The following is a 19,907-nucleotide window of genomic DNA, read 5'->3' as shown; positions in this document are numbered from 1 at the left end:
TAGAAATCAAGGCTTTCTGTTTAGTGATAGTACTAAAGGGAATTTATAAAGACAAATATAAGCATTTTCTTCACGGGTGAAATCTGTTTGATCCTTCCTTATGATGGCTTCATTGAAAGCTGTACCCTTCTCTTCCCTCAACTCTTAGCTGCTGATCTCTGCAACAATGTCAGGCTTTTCGCAAACCTTCCCTTCCTCTCTGCTGCTTTGATCACAGAGATAGCAGCATACAAGGACTTGGAAGACTGAGAAATTGGCTCTGGTAGAGGAGCTAAATTTGTAATATAGATATTACATGGTGTGGCGAATTACTCTTCCCAGACTCTCAGTACAAGGTCTATTCCATTTCAGTATTGCAACTGCTAGGGAAAACTAGTCAGAAAGCAATCCTGTATAGCATTCTCATTGTCAAGAAAAGGAAGGTGAATTAAGATTCGGGTCTCATGGGAGCTGGGAGAAGCAGTTTGGACCCTGGTGTGTTGCTAAAAGTGTCACTAGGAATATAACACTGAATATCAGAATTACGCTCGGGGAGGCAGGAGATAGTGCTTCAGTCCAGGCTCCAGCTTCTAGATTATGCAGTCAACCTTAAGGACAATGACTCAGAGACAGAACTTGGAAGTAATTCATCACAGCCACTTGCAGGATTCCTTTTTCAAAAGGGAGATATACCTAACTTATGGTAATTAGAATGAGGAATGTCTTCATTCCTTTTGCAGTATAACTGGAACCTTTAAGTTGCTTTTATAGTTATGAAGACCTGGCCTCACTAAACAATGGAAGAGGAATATCAGTGTCCAATGCTGGTTTGTGCTAAGCCTCACGTTGCTGTCTCATAGCCAGTTGTGGATATGACAGTGAAATGGATGTGGTGGTGGTGGTGGGGAGTCTATCCCCCCCAAAGCCAGAACTTTGTAGGATTCCACTGCTATTTTTTTTTAAGCAATGGAAAATATCTTTTCTATTTCCTTTCACGAACCAAGAAAGTAGATAATTAACTCTATTTTTTCTGTAAGGTTGCAGAAAATAAGTGATATATTTTTAAAAAATAACTTTCCAAGAACAAGGTAGGGAAGACACTCTTTTGTCTCAATGCAAACAACTGCATTGTTTTGAGCTTTACACACATATGAGTAATATTGTAAATGCAATATGAGATTTATTCATTTCAAAGGCTTAAGTTATACAAAACAGCACATTTGTTCCTTGTAACCTTTTAGGTTAGATCTCACCTCTCTCCCAGGCTTTGAGATGTTCCATTACAATTCTTGTAGAGAAGAATGAGTACCATTTTCCCTCCCAAAATACTTGGTGTCTTTTTATAACAACCATAGCATGAAGTGAATTGTCACAACAATCATTCTCTTCAACACATCATGTAGACTATGAGTTAATTCTCACAAACAACAGAAGAGGTGCTAAACCTATATTCAGAGTGTTGCAGTTCAAACTGCAGGTGAAGGGAAAACATGATGGAATGCTGTTTTGTACAAGGCCCCCCCAATACATAAAAATCTGATTTGAGAAAAATGTACAAAACTGTGTACATTCAGAACAGTGTGTACAAAAATCTACAGGAATTTGGGGTATGAATTTGGGGAACGCTTGTAATGGGACAAAATCTTGGAGGACAAGAACGTGATGACTTTTTAACAAATGTAAACTGGCAGTTTCACATCATCAGGCTAAGCCTTGTAGATCAGAAAGTGAAATATCTCAATCAGACAGAGAAGTTGGCCTCAAATCCTCAGTTCTTCATAAATTTCCACTCTGTTGGTTAGGTATTAAATTCTCAGTGCAACTTATCTCAGAGGGTAGTAGTAGTGATAAAGAGGTGGGGTGTGGGAGAAAAAACACATCTCTCCCTCACTTCCTTAGGGCAAGATTGGCTTATTTGCAATGAGCAAATAAGCACTAAAGAATTAGAAGCAGTAAACAGCAAGACTGTAATATAAAGAAATGAGCAATAGAGCTGCAGATTATTAATTTGGCTCCATATGAAAATAATAAGATTAATGTTAAAATAAAAATGTTTCTTTTGTTATTGTTATAAATTCAGAATAACATGTTTCATTGCAAAATCCTAGGCCCCTGGTATGGTTTCATTATGAGGGTTTCGTTATAATGAAAGTAAGGGGAAATGTTTTAATATGCCTAGATACCCTATATCAAAATGATGTCTATAGGCAATACCGTATCATGGCACCCAGGTTTAATTTCTCTCTCTCTCTCTCTCTCTCTCTCCTACTTTTTTTTGGGTAGAATTGCTTGTGGATGTACCACACACAGATGCAGCTTGCTAAGGTCAATTAAACTGATGTAGCTGTGCTGTCATATATGTAAAAGAGAAACCTGCTAGCATATTTCTCAGTTGTCACAGAACAGTGTCAAAGATGTGTTCTGGTGGGTTGAGTTTTTTTTTATATATATAAGAGCATAAGCAGCTGTGTTTTCCTTTGGGAAACCCTCTGTAGAGGAAAAACTATAATTATAGGAAGGAACTGGATTTTCATAATTTTCCAATTTCCATTTCCACATCAATGGGTTAAATAATGAGATCGGGGAGATAATAGTGTTTTTGTGCATGTGTGTTTTTAGTATTAAGGGTTTATTTGTGGCCGCAAAGGGTCAGAAAAGTGAAGTTAGACAGTGTCAAATAACAATTTCTTTTAAAATGAGCATTTGAGAGAGATTTGAAACAGGAAGTCTATTCTAGAAACAATACTATGAAGTTATCTACAGCCAAGAGTTTTCTTCATGCATTTCTTGTAGCTGATTCTGCAGTGGAAGACAAAAGGATCTTTAAGATGTTCTAAGCATCTAGCCTCCTCAGTTTGGAGAAGTTATACTGAAAGTGGATCAATTAAACTTAAGGTTCTTCAAAGAAAATATTTGGGAAGGGGTTGAATAGAGTTTTACTATGTGTATGTATAATTTCTTTGAATCATGGCTACTGGCATGATTGAAAACCCTGAGCAAGGAACTGATGCTGAGGAGTGACAGTAGGTGGGAAAAGAACAGATTTGATTTAGATCCTCACACAGGCATAATCTCAAAATACATTAGGAAGAATTAATAATTAGAGTCTGTATTTCATTTTTGATACAGTCAACAAAGTATTATTTGAATAAATTAATATGAACACCACACAGAACTGTGAATACTGATAGTGCCAGGAACAAAATATTTTGAAATGCTGGATACTAAGATAAGGCACTGATGGCTCAGACAAAAATATTAGCAAAAAAAAAACAAAAAACAAAACCCTCCTGCTTTGCATGTTTCAGCAGCTAATGTTAAACATGGAAATACTGTGTCACTTTCAGGGACAGAAGTGATTAGTCTCTCTTAATGTTTCACTGCCTGCAAAAATCTAGGCTCAAATAAAACAAACAAAGCTTGTATTTGAGTAAGTCCAGTGAAGGTGCAAAGTGCCATGACTAGATTTATATTGTACTGAGTAGAGGTACTCGTAGAATCTACTTGTATCTGTGTCCAAAACTGCTGAATTAGGATCTTTCCACACTCACAAAATAAAGCAGCTTCAAACCAACTTGAAGCCTACTTGTTCAGATGATGTATGGTGCCAAACCAGATGGAAACTGACATGAAGCTGTGCTCCAAGGCAAAAAACTGGAGGAAAAATAAGCTCTGATACTCCAATTTAATGGGGAAAATGTGCATCAGTGCACCAGCACATAAACAGCAAGGCACAAGTGTGGTATGTGGTAAAGGCCAGGTGGCATATGAAAGGGCTCTGGGGCATGCACCCTGGGAACCAGTGAGACACCAGTGTTGGTGTCATTGCTCACCATACTTTTTTTTTTCCAGTTTAGCATATAGGTGTACATGTGGCCAGCTGCACCATCTACCCATTGCACCATTGAGTTGTCACACACCTCATGACACGAAAGTATGACAAACACAGCAGTTGGTCAATAATGCAATGGATGCAATTAACACATACACAAACTAGACAATCCAACAGGGGGATGTGGTGAAGGGGGAAAGGGGCATTTATGGGAGGGGGGAGGGAATGCACAGATTGCTAATCTGTCACTACGGACACCAATGCACTGTACCAGCAGAGTATTGCTCATGTGACTGTGTGGCTGGTCACATGGGGCATCCAATGGGATGACAACTGGGTGGGAAGAGAGAGGCTTGTTTGTTTCAGGTGGTATGCCAGTATGTTCATGCAATGGTGCACATGCATGGGGGGAGGCGGAAAAAACTCCAAGAGGTGTGGACTTCCCATGGATGTTCAGCCCACCTTCAAAGCAGGCCGTGTGGACGCTGAAGCTTCCATCTGCTTTCAAAAAACTGAGATCAGTCTGGTTTTCTCTGTCTTTCTGCTCAGTCCATTAGTTTACTATTTCTAAGGATAAGAACCCAATAATATAGATACTTTTCTAGATTTCTGAATGTGGACTTCATAGCCATGGGATGATTAAATAAGAAAAGTTAGTCAGTTTACTAACCACAATCTGCTTTCCATTTTTCTTCAAATGCACTAACAATGATATATACGTAGCTTATTTCACCCTATATGAGAGAAGCACAGTGACATACCCTCCTAAAACAACAAACACTAGATTTCATATATACAATTTACACAGTTGCCTGTAGCTAGCATATATGAATTTATGCCAGTTAGACTGGTTTCAAATTAATGTTCTAACACAAAAGATTAATAAATAATTTAGGGTCAGTTGCTATCTTTTCTTGTCAGGATTATTATAAACAATACATAAATAATAATTGTTTGTCATACTTTGAATTTCTTGGGACAGTTCACATCTTAAGGCTAGTCAGGAAAGTTCAGTTTTCTGACATACCATCTTCATAAAGAGCATTTTCGGTCAAAAGGTGTCAACTAGTTGAGACAGTAAAAGGGGTAGATGGTTGTGTTTTGAAAAGAACATCAACATCAACCTCAACAAAAGAACTGGCCATCATGGGAAGAGTGATATTATTTTGTATTATGATGGGGGGGGGGTTGAAGAAGGGACTTTTAATTGGTGTATCTATGGCGGGATATAAACCGCCATTTAGTATGTATTCTATACGTACTAGGGTTAGGAAGGGGCGGTGCTTCTGCACCCCCCTAACCCTAGTACGTATAGAATACGTACAACATGGCGGCGCCCCTTCCACATGGGGGCCGCCATGTTTACATACTGGACGCATAGCGTCCAGACGTGTCGCAGCGCCTATGACGTTGCGAATGCGCCAGCGGCACCTTGCGACGTCATAAAGGCGCCACAAAAAGAAGCTCCAAAATGGAGCTTCTTTTTGCTCCGCGGGGGAGCCTACATTTAAAAGTACCTTTTAAATAAATTAAATAAATAGGTTATTTGTGTTTCAGTGTGACACATTTTTAAAATAAATCTTGTGAGATGAATTACTGTATATATACAACTATAAGTCAGCCTCATGTATAAGTCAAGGGAAGATTTGGGGAGGGGGGGGTATGGATTTTGATATCACCTGTGGATAAATCGAAGGCAAAACATAGGGACATGTAACAAAGGTTGTAAAGGAAGTAGCAGAGGAAATGATGCCAAAGAACTTGAAAAATCCCGGCAGGCATAACTGTTTGCGCTCACTGTAAAAGTGGGTTGTAGGAGGAGGGAACTACAGAAATGGTGGCTGTGTGATGTGTATGGGAAGCAACCAGATACAGGCAGGGCTAAGACAATTCAAAACGGCAAAACAAAGAAAATGGAGACTATATTAGCATTGATTACAGCATTTAACTTGAATGTGATAATTGCCTGAATTGAACCCAACGAAGCTCACAAATATACACAAATGTCTTCTTCAAGGCATGGTTCCTCTTGACACTCTTTTGAGGAGAAGCATCAAAGAGCCACCAACACCACATTTTTCCCACTCAGGAAACAGCATCACAGTGGAGAGAATCAAAGGGCTCAGTGCTCCTTTTAGGGTTCTCCTGTGACTGACTAAGCCAGGGGTAGGCAACCTTTTTGAGCCGGGGGCCAGGTTGCTGTCCCTCAGACAACTGGGGGGCCGAAGCCCAAAAATAAATAATTAAATAATTTTTTTAAAAAAAAATTAAATAAATAAATAAACCAGGACAAATGTAGGACAAAAATTCAAATGGAGGACACTTTTTTAAAAATGTAGAGGACACGCTAAACAATTTTCTAATTTTTTAAAAAAATGTTAATATAAATGCATGTTTCGGAGGCTTCTATAGACAATTGCCCCCCTTGCCCGCTGCTTGCTCCCCTTGCCTGCCGCTTGCCCCCCCTTGCCCGCCTCCTCCTGATAGGCCAAAGGCTCCGGCGGCAATCGGCGGCAGGACCGGGCTCGGGCCGGTCCCAAGGCCTTGCCGGGCCGCATCCGGCCCACGGGCTGCAGGTTGCCTACCCCTGGACTAAGCTGTTGCCCTTCACCACTCTACACAGACAAAGAGATGGTTCATTTTCTGACAAGAGTTAAAATATGGTACCTACCCATGGATATGCTGACCCAGGTTTTGTGGATCAATTTTTTGACTAAATTTTCTAGACTTATACATGAGTGCATATAGAAAGTGAAAACTGGGGTATAAGGCAGGATATAAATCATATTTATTTATATGGCAGCATGATTCTTTGACTTTATAATGAATTAGCTGCACTCATGTATCTTCTTTTACAAATGATAGGGTATATATACCTACAGTGAACTACCCTAAATCCAGAATCTAGTGAAACCATATAAATCTTTTTAAAAATAAGCAATAATAATAATAATAATAATAATAATAATAATAATAATAATAATAATCTCCCTATTTGTCCATTCCAACGGCAACTTAGATAATAATAGGATGTGAACAGCTGCCAGCACGGAACATAGACAACAGTAATGCAATAAGAGCAGATCACTCAGAATGGATGAAAGGGCACAAATGTTACCAAATAATTCAAGAAGAAACAAATGAAAAACTATACAAGTTCACACATGACATTAGCGCTCAAACTGTCTATTTCTGTCAGCTATACACAAATGAGGATGCAACAACCATATAGATCAGTTTGGGGAAAATCCCTCTCCCCCCAGCAATATTAAGATATATTGGAAAGCCAGAAAATATTTTAATTAACAAAACAAATCAAATGGAAAAAGATTCCTCAAATAAAGCTTTAAAAGTGACACAGTGTGTGCTTGACTGCCATGACTAATTATGTATCCATGTAATGTGTGTTCAATTTAGGCTTATTTAAATAGGAGAAATGCTCATTAGCTGCAGTATATCTGTGAAGCCTCAGTAAACAGTTTAATGGTATTTTCTGTTTAACCAATTTCATAAGTTCCTGTAATTTTGGCGTTCGTAGCTCATTAATGTTATTTTTGATATGCATCTAACAAGCTTGTTTCACTGAAAGCTGGCAGTATAGCCTTGAATACAGTTTGGGAAATATAGTGATTTCTGATTAACACTTGTACAGGTTAAATAATAAGTAACTTGATAGAATGATGCAGTTTGCTAGGAGATGGAAATCGACAAAAGATTGCCAGAAATAAAAGAACAAAAGAAATAAATAGACACAAATATGTAGTTGGAGTCTAAATTGACTGCTTTGCTTTATTAGAGGATTAGATCAGATCAAAACATAAAGTGGACTCTTAGTATTCACTGGAGTTTGGCTCCAGGACTCCCCATGGATACCAAAATATGGGAAGCTGAAGACCCATTATATAAAATGGCATAGCAAAAAGGTGTCCATTATATAAAATGTCAAATCAAGGTTTTCTTTTGGGATTTTTAAAAAATATTATCAAGCTGTGGATGGTTTATCCATGGATGACAAATTCATGGATATAGAGGGCACTCTTGGAAATATTATGTATACGCATGCATATATGTATATTTATAATATACATTCATTATCCTTACATAAATGTACAGTCCGCCCTTGGCTTACGCGAGGGATCCGTTCCGGACCCCCTGCGTAAGCCAAATACCGTGCATGCTCCAGCCCCTTGCACCCATGCGCTCCCACGCAGCTTTCACCCCATGCTGAAAGCTGCATATAACGCGGGCACACTGTATATGTATAATATGATGCATAAGCATGATCATTTTCATATGTCATAAGCAGAGAAAGAGATCAACATTGTATTAAAAGTTATTTCAACAGTAGTAGCAGGAAATATATCTCAGTTCAAAATCTGTTCTACTTTAGCACCATCTCTATGCATGTCTCATGCAGGTGCATTACACTCCTGGTGATGTTTACAAGTCCATGCTGAGGCCTGATGCTCTCCCAATCGCCAACTCTCTTTCTAAGACCTTCTATGAAAAGCTGCAGAAGCCTCCCATTATCTCTTGTGAGAAGATATGGGGAACTTAGCAGAATTTTTCAATATCCATTCAATAGACTTGATCAACTCAGTATTTGAGGTCTTAGGTGTCCATCATTAAAGAGGAACTGCATCTTCATGGAGGAAAAAAAGGCAGTGCAGATTTTCATTGCATTTACTTGTTGTTGTTTTTTTATGTGTAGCTATTTGAATTAGACAACAAAGAAATAAAAATAGTGAAACAATTCTCATCCCTGGGATCAAACATTGATAGAAATGGAGACTGCAGCCAGGAAATCAGAAGAATATTAAGAATGAGAAGGACAGCTATGAAAGAACTAGAGAAGATCCTAAAATGCAAGGATATACAGCTGAGCAGAAAAGTAAAAGCCATTGTATTCTCTATTGCCATGAATGGATCTGAGAGCTGGACAGTTAAGGAGGAGGCTAGGAGGAAAATCAGCTTGTTTGAAATGTGGTGCTGGAGAAGAGTGCTAAGGATTCCACGGACATCCAAAAAGACAAACAAATGGGTCCTGGAGCAGATCAAGCCAGAAATCTTCCTAGAAGCCAAGGTGACAAAAGTGAGGTTGTCGTAATTTGGACACCTCATGAGAAGGCATGAATCACTGGAAAAAACAGTAATGCTAGGAATGGTAGAGGGAAGTAGAAAGAGAGGAAGGCCGCATGCAAGATGGATGGACTCTATTAAAAAGATCACAAGTATCAGTTTGCAGGAGTTGAGCAGAGAAGTGGAGGACAGAAGGTCTTGGAAATGTTGTAGGACAGCCATGGGTTGAGATCAACTCAAGGGCAGTTAACAACAAACAACAAAAATATATCTAGACATCATGTCTACTATTTCAGTTAGAGAGAGTCACTGACCTCAGGATTGCCATTTGAATCCAATTTAGCAATTCAGAAAACATGTTGAATGGGTTTAGACTAATTTGGAGGCTTCTAAATTCAACTGAGCTTTGACTCCTGATCTGGAAATCCTCATTTTCATGTCACTATTAACTTTTATTAAGTTATAACACGTTATTGAGTTTGCCAGAATGGAATGGGAGTTACAGGCCCCTTATGAGAGGAATATGTCTGTAAATGTTTGGAGAAATAGGTTTTGTTCCACATACCTTTCTCTTTTTTAAAATGAGAACTAATGATATAGTGGCTGAATTAAAGTTGCATGAATAAGCAGCCTGTTTCCTAGAATCTGGGAAGAAACCTTCAGGATTCCAGTGTTCTCAGTGACTGATGAGATTTCTAGCCTGCCAAAGTTGCCAAGTTTTCTCATGATTCTAGGACATGGATCTCTCTCCTACTACTCTCTTAACAATGCCTAGACACTGCTGTTCTGAAAACTCACCATGACTCTTGTGCCTTGTTGAAGATGAAGGACACATAAAACCTTCTTCCACATAGGGCCTGAACAGACAAGCCAGAATAAAGCTGCTTCAGGTCACTTCGGAGCCAGAATAAAGCTGCTTCAGGTCACTAAGGACTAGAGCACAGCTTTGGCTCAGCTTCTGGCCTCTTAAGATTCATGTGACATTTAAACAGCATACCTCCAAAGTGACCTGAAGCAGTTTTATTTTGGCCTGTCTGTTCGGGCCTTTATGCTGCATTTACATTGCAGAACTAATGCAGTTTGACACCACTTTAACTGCCATGGTGCAATGCTAGGGAATTCTGGGATCCTTTCTTTTGTGAGATATCTCTGTCAGAGAGCTGTGTGACCACAGCAAACTACAAATCCCAGGATTCCCTAGGATGGAGCCATGACAAAGCAGTGTCAAACTGCATTAACTCTGCAATGTGACAGCAAGTTTATACTGAGTAATTTTACTAGCATTATCAGATTACTTAAAATATCTGATTCTTCACCAGACAAAAAAAATCTTACCATCAAATCTGCTTCAATTTTTATGATATGTGATGCCTGAGTGGCAGCTCTAGACAGTTATTGCTCTTCACTGCTTCATAGCCTTTCAATATGTATTGATGCTGTTGTTGTGTCCCTTCAAATCATTTCAGACTTGGTAGGACACTAAGGTGATCCTATCATGGGTTTTCTTGCCAAGATTTGTTCAAAGGAGGTTTGGCATTGCCTTCCTCTGAGGCTGTGTGATTTCCCCTGTCACCAAGTGGGATTTCCAGGTGCAGAACTGAACCAATATCCAATACTCAAACCAACACACCATGCTTGCTCTCTAAACCTGTCGAAAATTTATTTTTCTTTACTTCTTCAAAGAAAGATATAGTCTTGTTGCTGTGGTGGATGTTGCTGCTGCTACTGCAACTGCTGCTGCTGTTGTTATTATTAAGGCCCACTCACCAGCCAGTGATGGCTGTGATATTTATTCCTGTTGCTTACTTAGGAATATTATATTCACTCAAGTTATATATTTCTGTATCCTAAGTGGAAGTTTTGGTAATCTCTTCCCCTTCCCTCATTACATATAGTTCTTCATTGGACCTAACTGCAGGGAGGGGGGATCAAATACAGCATCCTGAGCTCAAGTCTGGTGCCAAACTGCAGATTTATCAATGGTCTCTTAGTAAGAGAATATGTGGTATCAACCTCTAGTGAAACCTGGCAAATAATGATAAGCTGAAATTCTGAGTGTAGCAATTCACAAGGGAAGAAAACTATTCTTGTGCAGCTATGGGGGGAAAGGAAAAAAAAATAATTACAGAGTAATCATGTTGTGCTTCATTGCAACTGTCTATGGCAAAACTCCGCAATGTGACGCTAGGCTTAAAATAGCCCCTTAAAGCAGCTCCTCTTTGTTTTAGTCCCTTTTAAATTAATTCTAATAAAAATGTGCACCTTCTATAATTTCTAATGAGTGGTATCTTAAATATCCTATATACCAAATGGTATTGTTTATCATCATACCCTTTTACCTCTTGTCATTTCAGTCATTTCAAAGGAAAGAAAGTGCATGTATTCTGCAACATGCTGATAACCTTGATAGCATAACCATGCATGTGTTAGTTGTAGTGGCATTGAAGGTTTTTTCTTTTGTTTTGTTTTGAAGAAAATGAAAATAAAGCAACAACATTAGAGGCGGAGTACATCGGGGCAAGTTTGACCTCCAGGTGTAATCTGGCTTGGAGAGGTTGCCAGGTCAAACTTCAGAAACTCAGTCCCAGTAGGGTGTGTGTTGGAGGGAGAGAAATCCCTGGAGGCATGTATGCCTTGGAATCAAAGCTCCAGTCAGTGCTTAGAGGTAAGAGAATGAGTCCTAGATATTTGGTTCTCTCCCACCCAGTCTGAAGGGAAGAGGAGTGCATGAAGCAAACCACACTCAGCTACATCAGGATTCAGCCAACACTTACACATGCCAATTGAGAGTGTGTCACTTCTCTTTTCCCTTCTCTGTGCAGGGAAGAAGGAGATGGAACAAAATTGGCCATTGCTATCTAGAATTTGCTGACATCAGCTGAGACTAGACCTTGGGACTCAACTGCTTTCTGCACAAACTGGAGGTGAGCTCCTTTTCCAGCCAAACTAGTTTCCAAGGTGAAGCAGTGGCTGGACACTGTGCCCTAGCTAACACACTCTGAAAACACCCAGCCTTCAGAAGGCTGCAGGCAGGGAATCCCCACAGTCTCCCATGGCTTGCTACAACTTCTTCCTCTGCCAAATATGTGATTCATGATTTTTGGTAAATTCCTCCAAAACCAACAGAAATAGAATTTTGACCCGTTTGTATTGGACACATTCAGTGATAACAATTATTCCACCTGTGGAGAAGGCCACATTGCACCTGTGTTGCCTATATGTGTGGCAGCAATAATTCATCACTAACATGTTTGAATGCAGAGAGATTCAAGCTCATACTTTTAAGAGTTAAGCCTTTGGTTTGGATGAACTGATGAGTTTTGGTTTTTCTCACATTTAGATTTTTCCCACATTCACATTTATTTTATTCTCAAGTTGTTTCTATTTTGAATAGGACAAATTTGGAAATTTTGGGAAATTCTTATGTAATTATTATATAACTCAAACATCTCACCCACAATCTAGACTAAAGGATAACTGTAAACAGAACTGATAAGACTGTTTCCTGTACAGAAGAAATTATTTTGGGACTGACTTCTTAATAGCTGGCAAAACCAAGATAAAAGGAATGAGGATCCCACTCCTTGCTGAAGCATGGAACCATAAGTTTACATGAAGAAACGTGGGCAAATTTTCTCCCACTGCAGATTCTATTCCCTTAAAAGGGCAGGTAGCAACTAAGGAGAGAGGAGCGCATAGAGCTACTGCTTGGTCTACAGAGCAAAACTAGGAATTGAGCAATCTACAAGCTGCATTCAGCTCACAAAGGCATTTTATGCAGCTCAATACTGCAAACAAAATGGCTCAGAAATCACAACTCCAAAAGCCTGTTGGAGGTATGATTCTTCCATTCAATGCTATTCCTTTTCATACAAATCTTTTCAGGCTCAAGCTATCTATCTATCTATCTATCTATCTATCTATCTATCTATCTATCTATCTATCTATTCATCTATCTCTCCCCCCCTCCACAGTCACACAGACACTGGAAAAGGGGGCTCAACCCACCTTGGACCTGCCCACACAGAAAATTGCATAGAATCACTTCTCTGAAAAAGGGTTCTCAAATTGACTAACAGTATCACTGCTGTGTTTCAGTCCATTCAAACTTTGGAATGTAGCCAAAGCTCAGTAGTGAAGCACATCTTCAAGCTTGGGAGTATCTCTTCAGGAAAGGCTTCAGACTGATCTGCTGACTGCCAGTGTAAACAGTATTGAACTAAACGGACAGACCAATGGACTCGCTCTGTAGAAGGCAGCTTCTAGTGTTAGATAAATGGAGATCTTTACTAAGGCATTGAATAGCAGTTATCTGAGAGGCAGAACATTTGTACTTGAAGTTCTATTGTTGTTGGCTCTGCATTTTAAAAAATATTTTTAATTCCTTTTTTTAAAAGCTGCTAACAAATATGTAGCATCACTGTCTACAATGAATATATTTCCTGCTGGGGCTGTTGCAACTGAAAAGTGATTCAGGGCAGTGAAAAAGTGAAAAAAAATATCTTAATCCATGAAGGGCAAAAATGTGTCCGTAGGTCCCGTTATGAGAGGAATGAGGGCTTGTAGGAGAGATGAAACCATTTTAAGATGCTCTAGATCAGTGGTTCCCAACTCTTTACATAACAAAAAAATATAGGTCCTTCTAAGGCATAATCATATTTGATCTAGAGCAGTGGTTCCCAAACTTTCTAATGCTGCAACCCCTTTGGGGGTTGACTGACCTTTTCATGGGGGTTGCCTAAGACCATTGGAAAACACCTATTTAATTACAGTTATGAAGTAACAATGAAAATAATTTCATGGGTTTGGATCACCACAACATGAGGAACTGTATTAAAGGGTTGCGGCATTAGGAAGATTGGGAACCACTGCTCTAGATCAAATATGATTAGCCCTTAGAAGGAATATATATATATATATATATATATATATATATATACACACACACACACACACACACACACACACACACACATACACATTGTTATGTAAAGAGAGCCACAGTAAAATCTCTTAAATGACATTGCTGGTGGAGCTGAATAAATGCAAAAGTGGATCTTTGAACAATGCTGTAAATCCCTTTCCTTCACAAGTACTGGTTTCCCTGCATGTTTTTAAGAGTAAAAACTGCAACACTCGCTGCCATAGGAAAATTACAAAAAAGAATATATCATGCCAAATTACCTGCAAGAAAACAGAATGGGGAGATCATGGCTCTGGTAAATGGACATGAGGTGAATGGCAAACTGTTCCTTTATTCATCATGTTCCATGTACAGGAACCAATTTCAGGGTGCCAGCACAACATTCCCCACCATATCTCAGAGCAGAGAGATGTAAGGGCTTCAATTCACTTGACACTAAGTTGGTCTGTCCTCCCCCGTACCAACACCACTACCGTCAATTGGTGTTTTAATTGGTGTTTTAATTTAACTCACTCTATCTAATGGCAGGACCAGACATATCTTTCAGAATGTGACTCAATTTGGCAGTTTTCACAGTCCTGGTATAGCTGGATCTCAGAGGTCCAGTTCTTCTCAGAAGATCCAGATGTGCAGTCTGATATCATAGCCTCCTAGTCTCTCATTACTAACATATTTCTACTTATTAGAGGTAGCAAAAATGTCATGTGAACACTCTCCAACAAAACTTGAAACAAAAACTAAACAAAAACCAAACTTGTAATCTTAAAAGCAAACAAATAAAAAGTCAACTAATGAAACCAGGAATTTAATCATACTGCTGGGTTCAGCACAGTTTTTGTTCACCCCAGGGCTACAATAAAAGAGGATAAACAGAATAAGACCACTAAACGGATTGATATTGCATTACTGTCAGGTGAGACTATGGATGCTACCGGTGTGATCTGGTGAATCTATATTCAGCATGCTATGTATTAGCCAGGCTGTTCAAATACTGTATGCTCTTATAAGCTCTAATTAAAGTTAACTTCAGCAATCAAGGCTTCATTACTGATTCAAGTGTTGTCTTTTTTTTCTTTAGCACATCAGCAACAAATAAATCAAATTCTTATTGCAACTTAATATTGGAACTGGTAGAGAAGCAGACTAAACCTACGGAAGACAGGAAACTCTGCTAAATCACATCTAAGGACCTTATAGTCCCTCCTTGGAGTGTGGATTTGTTTTGCAATAAATGAAAACTGAACTAAAAAAAGAGGCCCTTTCAGTTCAATTTTTTATTTATTTCAAAACAATGCAGAGGAAGAAAAGGCGATTCTTATTCATTTTCATTTGTGTGGAGCAGGGATGGAAAACACTCTCATTTTCACTTTCTCTTCAGTTCACATATTTAGTTTATTTATTTATTTATTTATTTTAATTTTATTCTATAAAACCAAGGGAGATAAAGGGGGCAAAACATGACAACAAGTCAAAGCTAAATATTACATTTGAATGTTTTAGAAAACATCGGGATATGGAAGAATGTAAACATTTTAAACTTTGTTGAATAATGATAAAAAGAATCTTGGACTGAAGATTATTAAAATCTCACGTTCTTTCCATCTCAGATACTAAATTTGCAAATTTTGATACATTCTTCAAAAACAAATTGAAATGATATTCTCACCCATCTCCATTAGCCAAATCCAATTAGCCACAGCTGTCCAGACCATAGAAGGGACAAGGTTATACCTGCCTACCATATATGTGTTAAAGAGAGAGGTGCCTCTGACATGCAAAGAGGTAGAATCCTTAATTCATCACTGGCATGATGGAATACTGAGGGACAACAACATTTTTTATTTATTTGAAGTTTCATGGTGTACCTATCACAACTTTTCTTCAGTGCAACTTGTGCAAGCTTCAGAAGCTAACTTCATGATACATTTACCTTTCTTTTCATTTCCACCCACAGTTTCAGCTCTCAAATGTAGATTTTTGTTTTGTAAATTCTTTGCATTTATTCAATGATCAGATAGCATGAACTACTGGGATATCCACATCCATCCTACAATCTAAGGGGATTATTGTAATTGCAACAATATCAGTATTGTTTTCAGGTTCAGCTCAGGTGGCATTTAAAACTGATCTATCTGGGTCAGTCAAAAAAAGGGGGAAAGAAACTTGTTTCTATTTTCCCTGATAAGTTTGCAGGAAAACTAGATGACGTAAAAATTTAGCAATCTGCTTCTTCTATACATGAACAGTAATACCATGGGCCCTCCCCATATGAGGGGGATCCATTCCGGACCCCCAACTCTGCATATGGGGAAAACATGTATGCTCAAACCCCATTTGTTTTAACGAGGGAGTGTTCTGTGCACGCCATTATATTCCTGGCAGCTTAACCTTTCATGTAAGGTTAAAGCCGCATATAGCATGCCCACGTATGGCACGGATGTACTGTATGAGCAACACAATGGGGGGAAAAATTATATACATAAACTCAAAAATGAACAATTGATATTTAAAAACAAAACAAATGGAACATGCAACTATATTTCAGGCTGTTTTATTCATTATTGTCATATAATTATTTTGATTATTGTCTAGTTATTTCAAATTATCAGCAGGTGTTCAACATTCCTTTTAGAATCTTATTCCTTTTGGGCTTAAGTGGAAATTAACTTTTCTTTTAGACTTAAAAGTGTTTATATTTTGCCAAATCACATTTCTTATGATTGAAAGTTACCTTTAGGGTCACTCAGGATTGAACCGAAGGCACTGATAACCACATTTGTTTTCAAACGGACAACCTGATCGTGGTCTTCCTTCCAGTTTCCATCTTCATCTTGCTCAGTCCGAACAAATTCCATGGCAACAATTTTCCCTCCTTTCACTACAACCTTCCGAGGAGAAAGGAAAGGCAGGAATTCACACTTTTCTTCCTTTGCAAGGTCCATCTGGAGAGAGGGGAAATAGTTTGTTAAAAGATTTCAATTTCTAATCACTGTCATTAGAAATTATTATATTATTAAGAGTGTAATCTGATTTGCAGCTTGCTCTAAGAGTGGGATTCATGTGGCCAATCAAATGCTGTTGGATTGAAAATCTCAGGACCCTAATCTGCATGACTGATGGTGAAGGATCATGGGACTTACAGTTCAACATCATCTGAAGGGCCACACCACTCCAATTCCTGCTTTGCAGATTCCAGTATTACCAAATGAGATATGTTTTAGGATATGACTGCAGTAATATTCTTTAAAAAGAGAACTGAATCAAACCATCTTTTAGAGATTTAAAAATAATGAAAATACTGTAAAAATGTGATTCTTCAGTACTGGGAAACTCTTAACAAGAATCCTGTAATGAAGAAAATGTTGCAGTTCGAGACATATCCTGTGCAAAATTTATATATGGCATTTTTTTTTTGCAGAAAATGACATTTTCTGTGTAGTAATCAGCATTTTCTGTGCAGAAAAAGCTGTTTTCTGCAAAACAATAGCCCACATTTGAATTTTTCACTGAACAAGTTCCCAATGACAGCACTTTCTGAATACAAAACAGCATATCCTCTATGAAATCGTTATGATTATGATTAATTTCTGGGGATAAAATGGTTCCTATATACATATAAACTATTTTATGTACAAAATTACCACATGAAATTTGCTCGGAATGTCCTGAACAGCAAATATTCCTTGAAAACAGCACAATTTTCAAATACTTTTTTTTACAGCAATAGGAAAATTACTAAAATTACTCTTTGCTTTCTTTGAGTATGAAATTACTGAATATTTACTTTACTGCTGTCCTTTTACCATCCTTTCTGCCACCCAACTCTTCATGAATTGTAATACCTTTAACTAGCAGCCTCTGGCTTTTAAGTCCCCAACTGGCACTGGTTTGTCTTTTTCAAAGACTTATGACAGGCTTCTTTGAATGCCCCTTTGAAATGTATAAATGTTAGCAGTTAATGAGCTCCCTGATATCTTACAAATATAGCAGTGGAGAGCCAAACCATTGGAGCTTCAACTGAAGTCTCCTGCTACTCTAGGGTTTCTCAGCTGACAACATAGCTGCACCATGGAACTGGTGGAAGAAAAGATAAAAGCTATATAAGCCATTTCTATGAAAGGAGAAAAAACATTCAAGCTATCTATGGAGCCACTCATGCAAGGAGTGGACAACAGGGAATTTATACATTTGTTTTATCTCTTTTGGGGAATGAGGCATAGAGGTGTATGCACCACTCTGAGGTGAGCATAGAGTCTACCTTTACAGCTGCCCTGGGAGTAGTAGACACTTGCAGTCACACCCAAGAAAACAAAATTGTTGAGAGAAAGACTTGAAAGAAAGCTATGGTTGTTGTGCCTTTGCCTTGTATATACTTGCAGAAATGTGCAATTTGCCCCTGTGGTATAGTGGAATTTTTTTTACTTCAGGCACTCATAGCCACAGCCCCTCTGCAAAACAAAGAAACAAAACAAAACAAAACAAAACAATCCTCCCAAAATGCAGGCAACTGTGTTGATATCTGAGCATATGCATATATCATATGCACACATAGGATAGATCTGCACTCCAGAAATAATTCAGTTTGACACCAATTTAACTGCCATGGATAAATGCAATGGAATTCTGGGAAATCTAGTTATGTGAGACATTTAGCCTTCTTTGTCAGAGAGCTCTGGTGCCCCACCAAACTACAAATATCAGGATTCCACAGCATTGAGCCATGGCAGTTAATGGTTTCAAACTGGATTATTGTATACTGTATGGATGAAACCATATACACAAATAGTAACATATTTGCTGCAGGGAAAATCCATCCTTAGAGTGGTAGATGACATTAGCATGCAGGCTAATAAAAGTGTTTTGACCCTGGAGTCAAAAAAAGAAACTGCTACAAGATTTCATATCCGACCAGTCCTTTGACTTGGTATCACAGAAGATTCAAGAGGAAGACTAAAAACTCTAGGAAGCAATGCAATTCCTGAGATTCCCTTAGTGAGTCAAGAGCTGAATAAGAGAACATGGCCCTGCACACCACTGTGCTATGTATTTACCATGGAAGGTGGAGAGCATAAGAGACAGAAATGGAAAGATGTACCAAACTGGCTAACTTCATGAATGTAAGCAAAGGAGTCCAAAACAGTAACTACAGTACTAGACTTAATACAAAAATGAGATGGCACTGGACAGTACTGACGATGACATGGCTCTCTTCCTCCATTCACAAAATTTGAAATTTTGGGATGCTGTGTTTCAGGTAAAAGGGGAGCTTTGATCACTAATGCAATTCATGCAACAATGACAGGACATTGTTCCTGTGCACTTCCAGAAAACAAAGGGAACCTTTTGCAACAGGAAGAGCTCCAAATCAATTTGTGGGAACCACACCTAAAGAGGTCAAAGTGACCTCAACCCTGAAACGCACATCCAATATAGCCCAGTGCACATTATTTATGAACACTAATAGCACAAAACAGCCAGCAGGAAAATGAAGCATTGTAATATCTAAAGTGAGAAACAATGTACACCGAATTCTGTAATTGTCACAGAAAGGAAACAGAGAACGTATAGGTGAGTATTAATAGATAGGACTGAAATTTCATCCAATTTTTTTTTAAAAAGCACGAGGTTTTTAAAGCTCTAATTAAAGAAGTGGAGAATACTGACTGTATAGTACATTTTTTGAAATCATATGGAAAAATTTTCTGGGATGACAGATTTGTAAAATCGGAATGACAGGCCAGAAAGAGAACCAGCACATTTGCTAAAACAAAACTTCCAGATATCACTATACAACCCAGTGTAAGGGTGGTTTCAAAGGCTACAGAGACATGATAGGAACAGCAGAAATCAGTACATCCTAGGTAAACAGCAACATACTAGTTGAAAAAACCCACCAGGGAGACTGCAGAGCTGTCAAGTGAGTGCTGTTATCCACTACCAATGAATACCGAGACACTGGCAAAATCTTACAAATTCTGATGAGAAGAATGAATTCTGGCAGAGAAGGGAAGGTCATCAAGAGCTTCAGTATGCTCTCTACCTTCCCTACAAAATTTGATCAATTCTGGTGCCTTTGGGAATCAGTGCAATGCA

The 19,907-nt window shown here is 38.5% G+C and overlaps 1 protein-coding gene across 3 annotated transcripts in view; it reads right to left on the bottom strand.

Annotated features, from left to right (window-relative positions):
• Positions 1–19,907, bottom strand: part of DPYD (dihydropyrimidine dehydrogenase) — a 617,920-nt gene that overhangs the window by 282,856 nt on the left and 315,157 nt on the right. For 2 of the 3 annotated variants that reach the window (XR_006103753.1, XR_006103752.1), the window contains exon 11: positions 16,620–16,756. Coding sequence is in view for 1 of the 3 variants with exons in the window: in XM_042465741.1 (XP_042321675.1) it covers positions 16,546–16,756 (211 nt within the window). In the remaining 2 variants the exon portion in view is untranslated. Of the gene's footprint in view, positions 1–16,545; positions 16,757–19,907 lie in introns of those variants that run through there. The other variant, XM_042465741.1, reaches the window with a different exon arrangement.

This window comes from Sceloporus undulatus, chromosome 4 (genome assembly GCF_019175285.1).
Source record: "Sceloporus undulatus isolate JIND9_A2432 ecotype Alabama chromosome 4, SceUnd_v1.1, whole genome shotgun sequence".
Taxonomy (NCBI): domain Eukaryota; kingdom Metazoa; phylum Chordata; class Lepidosauria; order Squamata; family Phrynosomatidae; genus Sceloporus; species Sceloporus undulatus.
This window is presented reverse-complemented; position numbering and strand designations above follow the sequence as displayed.